The following is a 20,874-nucleotide window of genomic DNA, read 5'->3' as shown; positions in this document are numbered from 1 at the left end:
ACGTCAGAGTTCGTCTGCACAGATTAGGTTTGTATAAATACATTCATGTTGTTTAGTGTGATGTTAGCCGCAGTTTTTGTAGCTAAGTGACTTAGCATCTTCAGAAGACCGTGTGGATCTAGTGTCGCACTTTCGCAACTTTATATCTAAAATCCAGCCAGAACCTTGTTGGTGGATCCAGAAAGCTCGTGATCAAGGTGCAATTTACTTTAGAGTCATTGAACTGAGTTTTAGTGGGATGTAACAAACACTAAAGCAACATGTTTAAATGCACTTTAAAAAAAGGCTCATTGCCATTTTTGTTTCACTGACATTAAATCTGTCTGAATTTTTCCTGTTATAGGTCAATTAGGATTCTCAGAACGATTTCTAGTTTTTAAATCGGAATCAGAATAAGCTTTATTATCATTGCACCGAGATACAATGAGAACATGTACATGCAGTCATCCGGAAGATGGAGTGCACGAAGCTGCTACTATAACTAAGCGCTGCCTTTCTTATCCTTTTTCAGAATAATAATCTTGGATAGGAAAAGGGGACGAAACATGAGGGTAGATAGTGGGATTACAAAAAAAGATCTTTCACATCTTGTCTATCAGGACAAGATTTGAGACATCAAAAAATCTCTACCAGCAAGCACAATTAAAACATGATTACATTTGTATTTGACATCAAGGTGTTGAGATTTGTCCATGAGCGTTTTTTTCAGAACGGCCACAGTTTCTGAAGATGTTCTTTCAGCCAGCAGTTCTGATAAGCTTGCACAGAAAGTTTTCGGGGGGGGGCATAGATGATGCTTTTGTCCTTGATTACCCATGGCCCAGGAGAAATTTGATAGTCTGCCCGTTCCGAGGCCGTCGGGGAGTCAGATTCAGATAAACTTTGATTGTTGATTTTCTTCAGACAGATGGATTAGTTTTTCCTTTAGCCTCGAGTCCATCTGGACGTTCTGGTTCCAAAATGGCCTAGTTGTGGGAATCCATTCCACTGATCCATGTTATGAGTCTCCCTCAAGGTCGAACCACGTTGACGAGTTCCAGAAGCCGCAGATGGCCTGCGATTCTCATAAATCGCCTCCACCTTATGGTTTACCTCGTAAACGTTGATTTAGAACTAAGTCCATGCTCAATAATCCAGGTATACAATCCAACATTTTTCAGTCAGGTCATCTGGACAGTTTCTTTTTTGTGCTGAAACGTTTCGCCTTCGGTCCGGAAGGCTTCATCAGTCAAGGAAACACACAACAAAATTGATTCTTCCTCCAACAGCCTACTCCAAAGTGGAACAAGCCAGTTCTGCTTGTGATAAGATGGTCTCTTTGGTACGCCCCCTCCTCCATTGCCGGCCTTCTTCCTTGTTGACAGTCTTGTCAAACTGGTTGAAAACAACAAAGTCCATGCTCAATAATCCAGGTATACAATCCAATAAGCCAAAAGAAACTGTCCGGATAACCTGACTGAAAATTGTCCAGTAGTTTGTTGTATTTTTGTCCAATGCAAATTTATCGCTAAAATTAGAAACATCTAAAAATGATGCAGAAAAACTGGTCCATGCATTTGTCACGTCTAGACTAGACTATTGCAATGGTTTATTATCTGGGTGTCCAAATACTTCTTTAAAACATCTTCAGTTGATCCAAAATGCTGCTGTCAGAGTCTTAACTGGAGTTAGTGGTAGAGATCATATTTCTCCAGTTTTAGCTTCTCTTCATTGGCTCCCTGTCAAGTCCAAAATAGAATTCAAAATCCTACTTCTAACCTACAAAGCCCTCAACAACCTAGCTCCATCTTATATTACAGATCTTATTGTTCCATATTTTCCTAACAGAGCACTTCACTCTCAGGCTGCAGGTTTACTTGTGGTTCCTAGAATTTACAAAAACAGAATGGGAGGCAGATCCTTCAGTTATCAGGCTAACACCAGTGATGTTTGTGTGAATATAAAGTTATAACTGTCCTTATTGTTCATGTGTTTCATTGTTCCCTGCAGATGTTCAGCAGACGGTGCTGATTAAAGAAGAAGCTCCTGAAGAATGGAGTTCTGGTGTGGACCAGAAGGACCCAGAGACCCTCAACATAAAGGAGGAAGAGGAGGAACCGAGGACCAGTCTGGATGTGGAGCAGCTCGGTGTGAAGGAGGAGACTGATGACACCAGGTTCTCCTTCACTGCAGTTCCTTTGAAGAGTGAGGACGATGAAGAGAAACCTCTGCTCTCTCAGCTTCATCAGCACCAAGTGGAAGATGGAGATCTTCCAACCAGCAGCTCAGCTGACCAGATGAAAGCAGCAACTGGTGGAGGAGCAAAAATTCAGTTCTACAAATTAGGTTTGTAAATTTGGATCAACTGTGATATTTGTTGGAGTTTAGTTACAGTTTTAATGAAGCTAACAAACTTAGTCTTTAAGAACTTGTATAACTATATTTTGTTTTTAGCTTAGCTTGCTGATACAACAAAGCATGGTTACCACATTAAAACATCAATTGTTGGTGCTCTTTGAATATACAGTATGAACAGTTCCTGTTTCTGCTTTTCTTGCTACAAGCTAAGAACCAAAAATCTTAATTACCACATAATATTTTAAGTACCCTGCTCAAGCTGCTGCTCCCGTGACCCGACTTCAGAACAATCAGAAGACGATGGATGGATAGATTTTTTTAAGTATTTGTTAGCATCAAAGCTGCCAACAATGAACTTTTCATCTTTCATGCTCTCATTTCACACATCTGGTGTCTCATATATAAAGACTTGTGCGGATTTTCCTTTGAAAATTTGTATGCCTAAAATATACAGTGGTGGTTTAAAGTTTGTGAACGCTTTAGAATTTTCCATATTTCTGCATAAGTATGGCTTTTAACATCATCAGATTTTCACACGAGTCCTAAAAGTAGATGACGAGAACCCAGTTAAACAAATGTGACAAAATTATTATACTTCACCTATTTATTGAGGGAAATTATCCAATATTACTGTACATAGTAGCGCTGTATACTGAACCGAGGTTCTTTTATGGCACCGACCAAACTGCTTCAGTCGGTGTATGGATTAAAACATGACTTTTCTTTCGGTGTCAAGTTTCGGTATCGGCTGTAACGTGTCACGTGGTTTCAGCACGCAGGCAGGTAAAATGCAGACATATAGCAAACAGACTATGTGGTTACACCCAGAGCTGTATAGAGCTGCTGTATAGCTGTATGTCTATGGCGCTGGTTACGCCCACAGACGGGGTTCACGTGTGCAGCGCGTGTGGCGTCGAACGGAAGTTGTCTGACGTAATTGTGAATAGAGCCTATTTACGAGCAGAAAATTGCTCCATTGTTTGTCTGCAAGGAGAGAGAAGGACTGCAGCGTCCCCTCTTCCTCTCAGCATTAAAGTCAACCTGTGAGTGTTAGAGAGCCTGAACGGCCTGATTCAACATTCCACATCCGCTTCATCAAAGAACTCCGAGGACGGATCTGTGTCTGGGGTTTCAGCTGGTAAGTTTACGTTTGTTAACGTTACTGCAGCTTAATACATGCATCGCTGTGAGTTAAACTAGAATCCATGTAACGCTAACTTTAAGATATTAGTGTGTAGCTTTATTTTATGGCTATGTAGCTAGCTACAATCAAAAGCTAACTAAAGATTGACACTAACAGATGAAGCTTAGCTTGTAAAAATGTGCTCATTCATCTGGTCAGCTGGTTAAACGGTTCACCTAATGTTCACTGTTTATGTTTATGTTCTCTTCACAGGAGTCTCTGACCCTGATGTGAGGAGGACAGACAAAAGAAAAGTGAGATTTGGGAGGGGGTTAGGGTTAGGACAGGGGGCACAGGACAGTCACAAACTTTGTTGTTAAAAGTTTGCTGCCTGTTTCTACAGTGGAGGCTTCATGGTGGAGGTAAGTAAGTTGTAAAGGATTTTGTTGACCAGTTAAGCTTTTATCTCTCAGCCTAGATAATGGTTTTTGAGCAATAATAACACAACCGTGTTATTTTTTATGTTTTGTGTTCTAATGTCAATTAGGGAGATGATAAGAGCCCTAAACCCCAGAGAACCACAGAGAAGATTCAGGAAGAGAGACAGAGGTGCAGATGTCTGCCATCAACCGTAACTTCAGTGGATCCAGTGACCTGCTGGTGGGATGTGAGGGACACTATGCCAATACTATCAAACTGGCAACCAGGTATCTGTGTGTGCAACAAGCATCATCCACACCTTCAGAGCAAACATTTTGCACTGCTGGAGACACCATCATCCAGGAGCGGGCTTGTTTGTGTCCAGAGAAAGCAGACATGTTGATTTTTCTGAAGAAAAAGTGAAAATGTCCTCAGTGTGTAGCAGTGAGCATCAGACACTGACGTGTCAATGTTTGCAACTGTTCTTTTTATTACTTGTTTATTTTTATGCAAGAAAACTGCTTGAAATGAAAAAATACCCAAGTTAAAAAATAAAACTCACGATTTGTACTGTAATGTGTAACGTAATTTTCTTCTTATTAGAATTAGTATTAATTACAAAATTGGTACCAGAAAAACCCGTCCAGGAACCGATACCAAAGTGAAGGTACTGACACTGATACCGATTTATTTTATTTTTTAGAGAAGTTCCCAGCCCTAGTACATAGTTGTGCGTGGCAAAAGTATGTGAACCTTTACTTTAACTACCTGGTGTGCCCCACCCCCCACCCCACTCTCCCCGTGTAGCAAAAACTGCAACTAAACGTTTCTGGTAACTGTTGATCAGTCTTGCACTGATCATTCCTCCGTACAGAACAGCTTCAACTTTGGGATGTTGGTGGGTTTCCTCACATTAACTGCTCGCTTCAGGCCCTTCCATAACATTTCAATTGGATTAAAGTTAAGACTTTGACTTGGCCATTCCAAAACATGAACTTTATTCTTCTTGAACCATTCTTTGGTAGAATAACGTGTGCTTCGGGTCAATGTCTTACTGCATAACACCATAAGCACCCTTTTGTTTCTTTTAATGACATTCCTTTTACAGGAGATGGACAGTCAACAGCAACACCTCTGTTAAAATATTGCATGTTTTAAGTTTGATTCAAAATATGTCATATTTTGTATGTTTATTCATGAGAAAATGTGTTTTAAGTAATCTTTCTTTAAGATAATACTTTTGTCTTATTTTCTCATTCTAAAAGGAAACCTTTAAGGCAGAAAAAGATTTTTAAATTTATTTAATAAAAGCTTTATGGAAAAAAAAACGAAGCCAAGAGTTAGAACCACCCTTCTTCACAGAGATAGACTTCATCTCTCTTCTAACACAGAGTTAAGTTGCACTTTTAAGAAAAACTCCAAAGCCTTCACACTGAAACTCGGAGAAGAAACAGAAGAAACGACCTCAGAGAGAGAAGAATCACCTTCAGCAGACGATTTTTGAGCAAACTTCATACTTCCTAGAGAGACATCCTAGGAAGAAAAGAGAGAGAAGAAGCACATTTTTGCAGACGTCTCAAGACGAGAGACGGGACCGAAAGATACAGAACCCAGCACCTTCCCAGAGTGAACTGAGAGTAATCAATCCAGAACAGTTATCCATTGAACCAGGTCCAGAGGGAGGACTACAGTCTTCTATAGCCAAGGTAACTTGGGAGATTTCTCAACTTACGAGCTGCCATCTGCACCTACCTGCCTGGTATCTCCGGAGGCTGTTCAACTGGAGAACTCTCATGGTTTGCTTGTGACCCGACATCACAATAGACTTATCAGACAAACTTAGCTCACCTTAGATACAGTTTTAACCCTTCACAAACAGAAACCAGTCCTAAGTCTGCCTTTTAAGTTTCACTAATTTTAATCATCAATTAGATCTTTGAATCAAAGCCATTTGATGTTAAGTTAACTTTGTCATGCATAATTTTCACCATATATATCAGATTATTATTCTTTATGATAAAATAAATAAAAATCAACTGAATTTGTGATTATTTTTGGCATTTACATTATTTTGGGGTAAATAGAGACAGATTTTTCCTCTCCGAGAGAGGTGGTGCCCAAACGACAACGTTATTTGCATAATACATGCATATCTTTTGAGCTTAACTCATGGCTGATAATCAGAATATATATTACACCCCATATCACTACAATATGTATCATTCATGCCCATGGATGGTGTATTTTAACATCTTATCAGAGCTGTGAGCATGCTGCCAAAGGCAGACAATAGCATGCGTCTCCACCAGCATGTGGAGAGAAACGTGTTGCTGATGAAACATTAAATCTGGGTAGAGTTCTAGTTCTAGTATATAGTTATAGTATCACTGTTTAAAAAAAACAATTGAGTCTCTCAGTATCAAATGATTATTATAAATTCAAAATAAAATTCATGTACCTTAAAAACTTTGTATTTAGTCTGTTCTTTTATTTATTTTTTTTAACCCAAATGAGCAACAATCAAAAACTCAAAACTGTCTCCTGTTTTCAGTTTATTTTAGTTTGGTTCTCTTGAGTATTTAGCTCAAATTTCAGCACAAGACTATTAAAGAATAACAAGATAATGGTGGAGAAGCAGGATTGAAAGGTTGGCCTCATGTTGTGGCACATGCTGTTCCAGTGCATTATGGGATTTGTAGTTTTAGTTGTTTGCATGCTGTATACCTGATGGTAGTTATTTTACATGAAATATGGCTTTTCTTTACCTTGACATGTCTGCTTTTTAAAATTTTTTTAATTTTTTAATCATCTTCTAATAACCTGTCGGGATGTCTGTCTCACTGAATTCGTTTCAGGAGGTTTTTCTTACGTCCAGCATTACATGTTGTTTTGAATTGATCAGTGAACTAAACAAGTTATGTTTGTGTGAATATAAAGTTATAACTGCCTTTAATGTTCATGTGTTTCAGTGTTCCCTGCTGATGGTCAGCAGATTATACTGATTGTAGAAGGTTCTGAAGAATGGAGATCTGATATGGACCAGAAGGATCCAGAGCTCCTCCATATGAAGCTTCATCAGCACCAAGTGGAAGATGAAGATCTTCCAACCAGCAGCTCAGCTAACCAGATGAATACAGCAACGGTTAGAGAGGACTGTGGAGGAGCCGGAAATACCAGGAACCCAGATCTAAATACTCATAAAGATGGTTCCAGCTTTTCAGAGACTGAAGACAGTGAGGATGATGATGAAGATGTGAATGATCCTGATTCTCAGCTGAAAGACTCATCAGACTCTGGATCAGAACCTGAAGACCATGACAAAGACTGGGCTCCTGAGTCGGGTGTAAACACTGTCACCAAATCTTGCAGTTTCTCTGAGTGTGATAAACAATTTCTTCACAAGGAGTCTGTTCAGAGAAACACGACGGATCATTCAAGAAAAAAGTCCTCAAGTTGTTTGGTTAGTGAGAAATGTTTTAGAGTGAAGAAAACTGGAGGCTCAAACAAAAAAATCCAGCCAAGTCAGAAATCTTTTAGTTGTGATGACTGTGGAAAAAGATTTAGACACAAGTCATATTTAAACATACACATAAGAATCCACACAGGACAGAAACCATTTGCTTGTGATCTTTGTGGACAAAAGTTTGGAGATCAGTCAAATTTAATGAAACACATGAGAATCCACACTGGACAAAAACCATTTGCTTGTGATGTCTGTGGACAAAGGTTCAGCCGCAAGTCACATTTAAACTCGCACATGATAATCCACACAGGACAAAAACCATTTGCTTGTGATGTTTGTGGAAAAAGATTTGGACACAAGTCATATTTAAACATACACATGAGAATCCATACAGGACAAAAACCATTTGCTTGTGATGTTTGTGAACAAAGGTTCTCAAGCAAGTCACGTTTAAACAGACACATGATAAACCACACTGGACATAAACCATTTGCATGTGATGTTTGTGGACAAAAGTTTAGAGATAAGTCAGATTTAATGAAACACATTAGAATCCACACTGGACAGAAACCATTTTCTTGTGACCTTTGTGGACATAAGTTTGGATACAAGTCAAATTTAAACAAACATCTGAGAATCCACACTGGACATAAACCATTTGCTTGTGATGTCTGTGGACAAAGGTTCAGCTGCAAGTCACATTTAAACTCACACATGATAATCCACACAAGACAAAAACCATTTGCTTGTGATGTTTGTGGAAAAAGATTTGGACACAAGTCATATTTAAACATACACATGAGAATCCATACAGGACAAAAACCATTTGCTTGTGATGTTTGTGGACAAAGGTTCTCAAGCAAGTCACCTTTAAACAGACACATGATAAACCACACAGGACAGAAACCATTTGCGTGTGATGTTTGTGGACAAATGTTCAGCCGCAAGTCACTTTTAAACTCGCACATGATAAACCACACTGGACAGAAACCATTTGCATGTGATGTTTGTGGACAAAAGTTAAGAGATAAGTCAGATTTAATGGAACACATGAGAATCCACACTGGACAGAAACCATTTTCTTGTGACCTTTGTGGACATAAGTTTGGATACAAGTCAAATTTAAACAAACACCTGAGAATCCACTCAAGAACAGAAAACAGTTCACTTTTAAATATGAAGACAGTTTCTAATGACACTTAAGAGTTCACCCAAATTTTAAACAACAGTTCTGGCGTTTTTTGTAAAGACTATTGTTTGAATTATTGTTTTCCATAACTGCAGTAGTTTTTATTTGCAGTAATGTGTGCCTTTGAACCAACCTAAAGTATTCAAGAATACAATTATAGATACTAATTAAAAGTATTTTGGTCACAGCAAGCCCACAATTTATTTAACTTCATTTTCTTAACTGCTATGATAAGGAGAGGACCATACCATCTGAAGCTCTCCACACCAAAGCAAAGCATGATTATTTTGTTCAGACAAAACAGAGGAGCTTGAAGATCTGCAAAAGCAGAGAAGAAACAAACTGGACTCCAGTCAGCCATCAAGTGAAAAGGAGGAACCCAGACCAGTGGTCATTCCATATGCTGAGGGAGTATCAGAGAAAATGAGATGTTTATTTTCTAAACACAACGTCCCAGTGGCTTTTAAACCACAAAATACATTATGGCAAAGACTAGTTCATCCTAAAGATTCAGTCCCCTGGCACAAGCAGAGCAATATTGTGTATGCTGTTCAGTGTCAGGAGGGCTGTGATCAGTCTTACATTGGGGAAACTAAACAGCCACTGGCCGAAAGGATGGCCCAGCACAGAAGATCAACATCATCAGGCCAGGACTCTGCGGTCTACACTCATCTCCAGGCCAGCGGTCACTCTTTCAGGGATGAAGATGTTCACATCCTGGACAGAGAGGAACGATGGTTTGAGAGAGGAGTAAAGGAGCCATCTTTGTGAAAAGAAACCGTCCGTCATTAAACGGGGTGGAGGCCTCCATGTTCAACTGTCCCCCTCTTACAGTTCTGCAATTGCTAGTATCACTCAGCCCCCTGTGAATAGCAAGCAAACATCATGGTGCTAACGATCCATCGTTAGGCTCATGGTCTTTCTTGATCATGTGAGCAGCTGGTTTTGGTTGTCAGCAGCAAACTGGTTGATCCACTATGAGAAGGCGCTATTTTTAAAACTGAGCTGAATACAGCTCCTCAGACTGAAGAAGTCTTTTGGATGTATGACGAAACGTTTCTACATTTTTTTTGAACGTCCAGAGGACCTGACTTAACTTTTTTTTAGGTTTGAGAAAGTTCTTTGTATTTTTACTGAAAAGCTTTAATGTCTTCCATCTCTGTCGTGCCATTTTTACCATGAAGCAACAGCAGATCAGACTCAGTTGAAAATTAGAATAAAATCTGGTGACTGCTTTCTTTATCCTTTGTTCTTTTACATCTCAGGTTGAATGTTTAGATGTTTTTCATGATTAAAGTGGAAATAATTATACAGAAACCGTTGTTTCCTCTAGATTACTGACGTTGACAGGGCGCTTATCGACAGGAGGTTACAGCAAGGGCCCGAGTTGGTTTGATATTTTTCCTCTTGGCGAAACGGCAGCGAGCAGAATCCCAGCTGAATAGCAGGCAGAAAGGCTCATCTGGAAGCTAAAAATGGAGCAGATTGTCACTATTAAACTCAACTGATGACAATGAAGGAATTTACAGAGTCTCATTTATTGATATTGTGAGTTGCCACTTCTGAGGGAGATTTGAGCCGAGGGAAGAGACGTGGGCTGGAGGCGGGTTTCCAGGTCCGGTGGCCTGCAGCCAGCCCCCGTCTTTAACAAAGGACAAGTTAGACTTTCCAGTGAATGTAACATAATGTACAGAACTGCTGCACTGATAAACTAAACCCATAAGGCTGGCTCCGCGTCACACTATGTCGCTCTCTGGTTCGTTGTCCTTTGTTATATTTAATTTAATTATAGCTATATAATTAAATAAATATGTTTAATTTCAAAACATAAAAGCACCTTTTAATTTTTTTTAAATCAAATCTATGACATAATTTGGGTCCTCGGAGTTTCAGACGTCATTGATCACGTGACTCAGACCAAACGAATCGAGCTCCGGCAAAGCTCTTCTGCGTCACTCATTGTTGCACTTAGCTTTAGCCTCAAACAGATCGTCTCTACTTTTCAGCGATTTATAAAGTTTCTGCAAAGTTTACAGTGAATCCACCTTCTTGAGTTCGGCTCAGTAAGTGTTAAAGGAAACTTTAGATCAACAAAAGCTAACAGATGTGGAGACAGCAGGCTGAACAACGACTCCGGAAGCAGCAGGTGACTAAATGTTGAAGTTTCTGGACAAAACAGACCCAGATTATGAAGAGGAACGGTGTCGTTGAAAAGAAAAATGCAACAAAACAAAATCCATGACGCTATTTTGAACGTCAGAGTTCGTCTGCACAGATTAGGTTTGTATAAATACATTAATCTTTTTGTGTGTGATGATGTTAGCTTCAGTTTATGTAGCGAAGTGACTTAGCATCTTCAGAGGACCGTGTGGATCTAGTGTCGCACTTTCGCCACTTTATTTCAACAATCCAGCCAGAACCTTGTTTGTGGATCCAGAAAGCTCGTGATCAAGGTGCAATTTACTTTAGAGTCATTGAACTGAGTTTTAGTGGGATGTAACAAACACTAAAACATGTTTAAATGCACTTTTAATAAAGACTCGCTGCCATTTTTGTGTCACTGACATTAAATCTGACTGAACTTTTCCTGTTATAGTGCAATTAGGATTCTCAAAACTATTTCTAGTTTTTAAATGCCCAAATATGAGAAAATTAGAGAAATTGCTTTGGATAATTAGTTATTTCAAAATCACAAGTAACCATCCTTTTTCTTTGTATTTGATAACATTGCCTCTAAACTATAATTGGATCAAACTGTTTGGATTTCCTTCCATGAGTTTCTAACAATCCCACTGGCACGTCTTCCATGGAGGAAGCCGAGTCGGGGGACTTAGGGGTTGGTTTGTCCATAACCGTGGCTGAGGTCGCTGAGTTAGTTTAAAAAGGTCTGAGGCGGCAGGGCTCCGGGGGTGGATGAGATTCACTCTGATTTCCTTAAGGCTCTGGACGTTGTGGGGCTGTCTTGGTTGACACGCCTTTGCAACATTGCGTGGACAGTGTCACTGGATTGGCAGACTGGAGTGGTGGTTCCCCTTTTCAAAAAGGGGGACCGGAGGGTGTGCTGCCAATTACAGGGGCATCACTCTCCTTAGCCTCCCTGGTAAGGTCTATTCAGGAGTTCTCGAGAAGTGAGTCTGATCATTGGTTGAACCTCAGATCCAGGAGGAACAATGTGGGTTCAGTCCTGGCCGTGGAACACTGGACCAGCTCTTTACCCTCACTAGAGTCCTCGAGGAGTCATGGGAGTTTGCCCATCCAGTCTACATATGTTTTCTATACTTGGAGAAGGCATTCAACCATGTTCTGCGGGATACACTGTGGGGGGTTGCTCCGTGAGTATGAGATTGGGGGCCCATTCTTACGGGCTGTTCGGTCTCTATACAAGCCCCTATACAAGCGATGCAAGAGTTTGGTGCATATTGCCGGTAGTAAGTTGAACCCCTTCAGGGTGGGAGTTGGACTCCGCCAGGGCTGTCCGTTGTCACAGATTCTGTCCATAACTTTCATGGACAGGATTTCTTGGTGCAGCCAGGGGGCGGAGGGATTTGGGTTCGATGGCCTCAGGATTCCATCTCTGCTCTTTGCAGATGATATGGTCCTGTTGGCATCATCGTGCTGTGATCTTCAGCTCTCATTAGAACAGTTCACAGCCAAGTGTGAAGCAGCTGGGATGAGAATCAGCACCTCCAAATCTGAGGCCATGGTCCTCAACTGGGAAAGCGCGGATTGCTCGCTTCATGTTGAGGTTGAGGTTCTGCCTCAAGTAGAGGAGTCCAAGTATTTTGGGGGTTTGTTCATGAGTAAGGGAAGAATGGAATGTGAGATTGGCAGACGAATAAATGCAGCATCTGCAGTATTGCGGACTCTGTACAGGTCCATTGTGGTGAAGAGGGAGCTGAGCTGTAAGGAAAAGCTCTCTATTTACTGGTCAGTCTACGTTCCTGCCCTCACCTATGGTCACGAGCTTTGGGTAGTGACCGGAAGAACGAGATTGTGGATACAGGTGGTTAAAACAAGTTTCCTCTGCAGGGTAGCTGGACTCTCCCTTATAGACAGGGTGAGAAGTTCAGTTATCAGGAGAGACTCAGAGTAGAAACTCTGTTCCTCCACATCAAGAAGAGCCAGTTGAGGTGGTTCAGGCATCTGGTAAGAATCCTCCCTGGGCACCTCCCTATGGAGGTGCTTCGGGCATGTCCAACTGGGAGGAGACCCCAGGCAAGAGCCAGGACACACTGGAGAGACTATGTCTCTCGGTTGGACTGGAAACGCCTTGGGGTACCCCCAGAAGAGCTGGAAGAGGTGACTGTGGAAAGAGATGTCTGGGCTTCCCTGCTCAAGCTGTTTCCCGACTTCGGCACAAGCAAAAAATGGATGGATGGAGTGAGTGGGTGGGTGAGTTGGTTGGTTGGTTGTGGGTAGGTGGGTGGGTGTATTTTTGTCCAATATGTCTTTAGAGAACTGAGTCAGGTTTTTAGACCGCCTTGCTCGCACACATTTTTACAGCTCTGCCACAGATTTTCTGTCAGATTAAGGTCTTTGTGGTAAATACTCCAAAAACATTGATTTGTTGTCCTTAAGCCACTTTGTTACTAATTTTGCAGAATGCTTAGGGTTATTGTTTATTTAAAAGACACATTTTCTCCCTAGATTTTACTTTCTGGCTGATGTCTTGATTTGTTGCTTCTGTATTTCCTCATAATGGTCTTTTCTTGTGATACCATCTGTTTTGTGAAGTGAGAAGTGCACCAGTCTTGTAGTAAAACATGATACTGCCATCCTCGTGCTTCACAGGAGGAATGATGTTTTCAGACTCTCAAGCTCATTAATTTTTTTTCCAAATGTAAAGATGGTCACGATGACCAAACAGGACAATTTTAGTTTTATCACACCACAGGAGAGGTCTCCTAAAATGAACTTCTTGTCTCTGTGTGTGTTTGCAAATAAAACAAAATTTGGAAATTCTAACTGAACTAAAATAGTAAAACTTTAGTTTGATTTAATGTCAGACAGTGAGATAAAATGGTTAAAATGTATTTTTATACAATGTAGGTAAAATTTATGGATTTATTTTCAGGACATTTTTCTGACGTCCAGCATTAGATGTTGTTTTGATCTGATCTGTGAACTCAGTGAAAACACCAGTGATGTTTGTGTGAATATAAAGTTATAACTGTCCTTATTGTTCATGTGTTTCAGTGTTCCCTGCAGATGTTCATCAGACAGTGCTGATTAAAGAAGAAGCTCCTGAAGAATGGAGTTGTGGTGTGGACCAGAAGGACCCAGAGACCCTCAACATAAAGGAGGAAGAGGAGGAACTGAGGACCAGTCTGGATGTAGAGCAGCTCAGTGTGAAGGAGGAGACTGATGACACCAGGTTCTCCTTCACTGCAGTTCATCTGAAGAGTGAGGATGATGAAGAGAAACCTCTGTTCTCTCAACTTCATCAGCACCAAGTGGAAGATGGAGATCTTCCAACCAGCAGCTCAGCTGACCAGATGAAAGCAGCAATTGGTGGAGAAGATTGTGTTCGACTCTACAGATCAGGTTTGTATCTTTGGATCATTGTAATTGTTTGTAAAATTAACCTGGAGACAGTAATACATGCATTCATTACATCTAGGCTTGACTACTGCAATTCACTCCTGTTTGGTATCAGTCAGACCTCCGTTGCACAACTACAACTGGTCCAGAATGCAGCAGCCCGATTTTTAACCAGTACAGGCAAAAGAGAGCATATTACACCAGTTTTGGCCTCACTGCACTGGTTACCGGTTCACCTTTGACTCCAGTTCATAATACTCCTGTATGTCTACAAATCACTAAACAGTCACCCCCCCCCCCCCCCCAACAATCTGTCTGATCTGCTACAACCTTATGTCCCATCATGTTCCCTGAGGTCAGCGGACCAGTTGCTCCTCACAGTTCCAGGAACTCGTCTTAAGCGCAGAGGTGACAGGGCCTTCTCTGTAGCAGGACCAAGACTTTGGAACGAGTTACCTCTGCTTGTCAGACAGGCCCCCTCCCTCTCGGTTTTCAAATCTCGTTTAAAAACTCACTACTATTCTGTGGCTTTCAACACCAGATGATCTGTGTTGTGAACCTGTATGCTCCACACTGGTTTGTCGTCATATTTATTATCTGCAATGTTTTTATGTCTATATTCTGATTTACTTCATTTTGTATTTTGCTTTGTGTGTTGTCTGTTGTTCTGTCTGTACAGCACTTTGGTTGGTCTTGTAGCTGTTTTAAGTGCTCTATAAATAAAATAGTATGGTATGGTAAAAGTTTATTCTTTGTTTTTTGTAGTTTAATTTACTAAATAATTATTCAATGACAGGGTTGCAACGAGAAAGTTGTCAGAAATCTCTTTATATGTTTTACCATCTTCTGGGAGTCAGCCATAAGGACCTCTCTCTTTTATGGATTTAGTTTCAGGACATTTTTCTGACGTCCAGCATTAGATGTTGTTTTGAACTGATCAGTGAACTCAGTGATAACACCAGTGATGTTTGTGTGAATATAAAGTTATAACTGTTCTTATTATTCATGTGTTTCATTGTTCCCTGCAGATGTTCAGCAGATGGTGCTGATTAAAGAAGAAGCTCCTGAAGAATGGAGTTCTGGTGTGGACCAGAAGGAACCAGAGACCCTCATAAAGGAGGAAGAGGAGGAACTGAGGACCAGTCTGGATGTAGAGCAGCTCAGTGTGAAGGAGGAGACTGATGACACCAGGTTCTCCTTCACTGCAGTTCCTTTGAAGAGTGAGGATGATGAAGAGAAACCTCTGTTCTCTCAGCTTCATCAGCACCAAGTGGAAGATGGAGATCTTCCAACCAACAGCTCAGCTGCTGGTTGGTTCCGGCCTGGTTAGTGCTTGTATTTCCTCAATTTTATGCTTTCACCTTGTCCACTGTTTTAGGACTAAGTGTGAAATCTCATGAGATTTTGTGAGATTTGAGTTTCATAGAAAAAACATGGCTCCTCCCATCATTTGGGAGAGCAGGTGTGTGACTGGGGAAGTTCAGAACTGCTGCAGCTTTTAGATGACTCTAAACTGTGAGAAACTGCTGTTTTGTGCTTAAAAGACTGGAAACAAACAAACTAGCCAGGTTTTCTATGATGACGAGCTACCACTAGGCTTCAGGCCCAAAGAACCCGGAGCCAGAATCGGATCTGTTTTGTGCGGTAGGAGACGCTGTGGCCTGCTCCCTACACACACTCAAGAACCTTTACATGGGCTAAAGGCTCCTGAAGACTTATTTAGTCTTTACTGACTTATCGAACTGTTTAAACCCCTCGATCTTATCTGGACTATTGCTCTGGTCTTGGTATCTCGTGAATTGTGGGATTAATACCTTGGGATGCACCGATCCACTATTTTTAACTTCCTATCCTATCCCGATACCTAAATCTGAATATCGGCCGATACCGATCCAGTTCCGATATCATGATCATCATTGATTTTATATGAGGCTGCAATAATCTCCTCTCAAGTACAATTTGTACAAATCTATGCATGCATGTCCAAAAAGGCAACTTGAGGTAAGTTTTATTAATGTTGGATAAGTTTTAAAGTTAGAATTAAATTCTGCTAACACAAAACATGTTTTTTTTTTTAAATTCCTAGCTTTAAAGTGAATATTAAAGTGATTAATTTAAGTGATTGTTTAAAGTTATTTTATATTTTTTTAAATAAGGGGCAGATATAAGATTTTATTTTTCTTTCTGCACTCTTTTCATTCATTGTTTACTTTTTGAGGATTTTTTTAAATTTTGTTTCTTTTAAATGAATGAATAAATGAATTAAATAAACTAAAATGTTAAATGGCTTCAGACACCTGGCATAAACCAACAGACATGTTCCTGTTTTTAGTATTTTACATCACTTTATAATGTAGCTGGTTTTTTTTTTTTTATATATATAATTTTCAAATCATATGTTTTTTATGATTGTCTACTGTTGTACTGATAAATATCTCCTGGAGGGTAAACTATATCTTGGCTGCAAGTATCAAGCTGAGAAATCCTTCGTTTTCTACAACTGATAGTGGTTGGTCATTAATTATGATGAAGTTTAGCAACTTCTCTGTAAACATTCAAGCTCCGTGGTTTCAGCAATGTTTTCTTCTTGTTCAATCCAAAGCAGGATGCCTGATTTCGGTCAGCCGCTCTCAGTCTGTCCCTCCTCAGAGACTGGCAGACTGAACGGGGCAGATTGGACGCGGCTGGCCGGGGTCGAGTTGCATGTTTTGGGTTGAGCAAAGAGTAGCGCTCCGCTGAAGCCCCGGAGCTCGAATGTCCAACGTAAAACTAACTTTACTGCGGTTTAATGTGGCGCTATGGCTCTGCAGACATTGCACGTTGCTGTCTTGTTTTGTAGTGTTTCTAGTGTAAAATACTTCCACACAGCGGACATGTTTAGATGAAAAGTTTGTTAGCTGTTAGCCACAGTGCTGCTAACTCAGTCCTCCCGTTGTAGCTGGCTGCAAACTATGAAATGGATTTCCTGAATGTGAGACGGGTCTTATTACTCTGGTTCATGAGACACGCCGCCGTTCAGGAAATCCATTCCGTAGTTTGAAATCAACTTGCATCATGGATCGGAAATATCGGCAGGTTGGATCGGAAAAATCCGATACGTAAATTATGCTGGTATCGGAGGCCGATACCGATACTGGATTGGATCGGCCCCATCCCTATTTATACCAGCATTTGGATTTAGTCTGAATAATTTGGGAGATCTGTTCATCTATTGAAATATTTTGTTTATTGAAATAATGAATGGATTGATGACATTGATAACAGCTTTTTTAAAAACGTATTGTAAATAACATCAAATTTAATACAAAGCACCTTATGCACTGTTTTTCTGTCCCTGTGTGTTCTTAATTGCAACCGTTACCCTTCATGAGGCAAACGTTAAAACCTTCTGATAACTGGCCTGCTACTAATACTGTTGATTGATCACCACTTTACTTTGTCTGATTTTTAGCATCTACATCATATATGCTACAACTGACAGTTACTTGAATCTCTGTGACCATGGTCATCTACCACTCTCAAACAGATCCTCCAACATGAACAACTCTGACTTTCAGCTCAGCAATGCTGCTAAGCAGGAATTCTTGTTTATCCTCTAGTGCTCACTGTTGAACTCAAGGCTTGCAGGCCAAATCTGGCCCTTCTTACATCTTATCTGCCCCCCCTCCCCGCCACCAAGGTGATATTTTAAATGCAAAATACTTTATAGCTTCTCATTTTGCCTAATAAACTGATAAATACTTCATTTTGAGCAGCCTTCTCTTTGACAGTTTGCTAAATTTGAAACTAGAAAAAGAAAACATTTTTCAGTGATCTTTAATTTAGACATGGTATGAGCAAAAGAGAACATCAAATGAGACTGATCAATCCTTGTTGATGAACCTGCATCCCAGAGAAGATGTCTGGTATCTGACTTGAGTGACTGTATCGTCTGAAATTGGCTGTGGCTTAGACCAAGTTTTTAATTTTGTCCCTATTTTGTAACAGTTTGACACTCCTGCTCTAATGTTTCCACTGATAGTTTTCATATCATGATCAGTTTTCCAGCACAGCTGGTAAGTGTTGCCACAGACCAAATCCTGTAAAAACATGCTCACACCAGCTATGATCTAGACATTTCCTGTGTCACTTAAGTATTGATACATCTAAACTTTTGCACGAACAAATCAAATCAAATTTATTTATATACAGTGGCACATTTTAAAAACAATGACCATTGGCCAAAGTGCTGCACACAAAGCAAAAAAATTACTACACCACCAGATTTTTTACATGAGGTTTTAGAAACCACTCTAGATTGCCTAGATCTGTAGAAGCACTGCGGTTAGTATTTTTTTATCAACAAGTAATGACATTCATTCATGCCCATGGTTAGTGTATTTAAACATCTGATCAGAGCTGTGAGTGTGCTGCCAAATGCAGAAAATGATTGAGCAGCATGTGGAGCAGAAACGACGTGTTGCTGATGAGTCCAGAGTCATAGTTTGTATTATAGTTTTGAAAAACATTTGAGTATTTTCCTATCTGCATCAAATGATTATTATAAATTAAAATTTAATTTTATGTACCTTTAAAGTTGGCAAATCATGGTATGAACTTGTTGTTTAGTCTGTTCTTTTATTTATTTTTTAACCAAAATGAGCAATAATCAAAAACTCACTGTCACCTGTTTAAATTAAAAAGTTTTTTTTTTAGTTTGTTTCTCTTGAATATTTAGCTTAAATTTCAGCACAAAACTATTAAAGAATAATAAAATATGGGTGGGTAATCAGGATTGAAAGACTGGATTTGCGTTGCTGCATTGGCGGTTCCAGTGCAATCTGGGATTTGTAGTTCTATTTGTTTGCATTCTATACACTTGCTGGTGGTTATTTTATATGAGATATGGCTGGTCTTTACCTTGACATCTTTAAATGAATTAGTTTCAGGAGGTTTTTCTGATGTCCAGCATTAGATGTTATTTTGAGTTGCTCAGTGAACTCAACAAGTGATGTTTGTGTGAATAGAAAGTTACAACTGCCCTTAATGTTCATGCATTTCATTGTTGCCTGCAGATGCTCAGCAGATGATGCTGATTGTAGGAGAAGCTTCTGAAGAATGGAGGTCTGCTATGGAGCAGAAGCCCCTCTATGTGAAACTTCATCAGCACCAAATTGAAGATAAAGATCTTCCGGACAGCAGCTCAGCTGACCAGATGAATGCAGCAACTGTTGGAAAGGACTGTGGAGGAGCAGAAATTACCAGGAACCCAGATCCAAATACTCATGGAAATGATTCCAGTTTGTCAGAGACTGAAGACAGTGAAGAAGATGTGAATGATCCTGATTCTCAGCTAAAAGACTCATCAGACTCTGGATCAGAATCTGAAGACCGTGACAAAGACTGGACGGAGAGCAGGACTCCTGAGTCAGGTGTAAATACTGTCAACAAATCTTGCAGCTTCTCTGAGTGTGAGAAACCATTTCTCCACAAGCCGTCTGTTCAGAGAAAAAAGACGGGTCATTCAAGATTAGAGTCCTCAAGTTGTTTGGTTAGTAAGAAATGTTTTAGACTGAAGAAAACTGGAGGCTCAAACAAAAAAATCCAGTCAAGACAGAAATCATTTAGTTGTGATGTTTGTGAAAAATGGTTTCCGCACACGTCACATTTAAACAGACACATGAGAATCCACACAGGAGAGAAACCATTTGCTTGTGATGTTTGTGAACAAAAATTTAGACAGAAGTCAAATTTAAACAGACACATGATAAGCCACACAGGACAGAAACCATTTCTTTGTGATGTTTGTGGACAAAAGTTTGCACTTAGATCATATTTAAACGAACACATGATAATCCACACAGGACAGAAACCATTTGTTTGTGGAGTTTGTGGACAAAGGTTTCGACGAAAGTGCGATTTAAACTCGCACACGCTAACCCACACAGGACAAAAACCATTTGCTTGTGATGTTTGTGGACAAAGATTTTTACGAAAGTCACATTTAAACAGACACCTGAGAATCCACACAGGACAGAAACCATTTGCTTGTGATGTTTGGGGACAAAAGTTAAGACCAAACTCTGTTTTAAACAAACGCATGAAAATCCACACAGGACAGAAACCATTTGCTTGTGATGTTTGTGAACAAAAGTTTAGAAATGAGTACATTTTAAAGAGACACATGACAATCCACACAGGACAGAAACCATTTGCTTGTGATGTTTGTGAACAAAGGTTTAGACGGAAGTCAAATTTAAATAGACATATGATAATACATACAGGACAGAAACCATTTGCTTGTGATGTTTGTGGACAAACGTTTGCACACAAATCACATTTAAACAAACACGCGATAACCCATACAGGACAAAAACTCTTTGCTTGTGATGTTTGTGGACAAAGATTTGTAAGAAAGTCATATTTAAACATACACATGACAGTCCACACAGGACAGAAACCATTTGCTTGTGATGTTTGTGAACAAAGGTTTAGATTGAAGTCAAATTTACACAGACACATGAGAAAGCACACAGGACAGAAACCATTTGCTTGTGATATTTGTGGACAAATATTTGTACAAAAGTCAACTTTAAACAGACACATGACACTACACATAGGACAGAAATCATTTGCTTGTGATGTCTGTGGACAAATATTTGTAAGAAAGTCAACTTTAAATGGACACATGAGATGCCACATGGGACATAAACCATTTGCTTGTGATGTTTGTGGACAAAGATTTGTACGAAAGTCACATTTAAGCAGACACTTGACAATCCACACAGGACAGAAACCATTTGCTTGTGATGTTTGTGAACA

At 39.9% G+C, this 20,874-nt stretch overlaps 2 protein-coding genes across 2 annotated transcripts in view; both read left to right on the top strand.

Annotated features, from left to right (window-relative positions):
- LOC119420794 (zinc finger protein 2-like) overlaps window positions 1-8,698 on the top strand; it is a 40,544-nt gene extending 31,846 nt beyond the window's left edge. The window contains exons 2-3 of the mRNA XM_037688221.1: window positions 1,990-2,325; window positions 6,850-8,698. Of these exons, the coding sequence (XP_037544149.1) occupies window positions 1,990-2,325; window positions 6,850-8,546 (2,033 nt within the window). The 3' untranslated portion in view covers window positions 8,547-8,698. The remainder of the gene's footprint in view (window positions 1-1,989; window positions 2,326-6,849) is intronic.
- Window positions 8,699-10,751: 2,053 nt separating this feature from the next.
- Window positions 10,752-20,874, top strand: part of LOC119420793 (oocyte zinc finger protein XlCOF6-like) — a 10,175-nt gene continuing 52 nt past the window's right edge. The window contains exons 1-4 of the mRNA XM_037688220.1: window positions 10,752-10,812; window positions 13,729-14,076; window positions 15,102-15,398; window positions 19,128-20,858. Coding sequence (XP_037544148.1) covers window positions 10,752-10,812; window positions 13,729-14,076; window positions 15,102-15,398; window positions 19,128-20,858 — 2,437 coding nt within the window. The remainder of the gene's footprint in view (window positions 10,813-13,728; window positions 14,077-15,101; window positions 15,399-19,127; window positions 20,859-20,874) is intronic.

The sequence above is a fragment of the Nematolebias whitei genome, chromosome 14 (assembly GCF_014905685.2).
Source record: "Nematolebias whitei isolate Nwh7 chromosome 14, NemWhi1, whole genome shotgun sequence".
Lineage (NCBI taxonomy): Eukaryota > Metazoa > Chordata > Actinopteri > Cyprinodontiformes > Rivulidae > Nematolebias > Nematolebias whitei.
The sequence above is the reverse complement of the archived record's forward strand: the minus strand, read 5'-3'. Positions and strand labels throughout refer to the sequence as shown.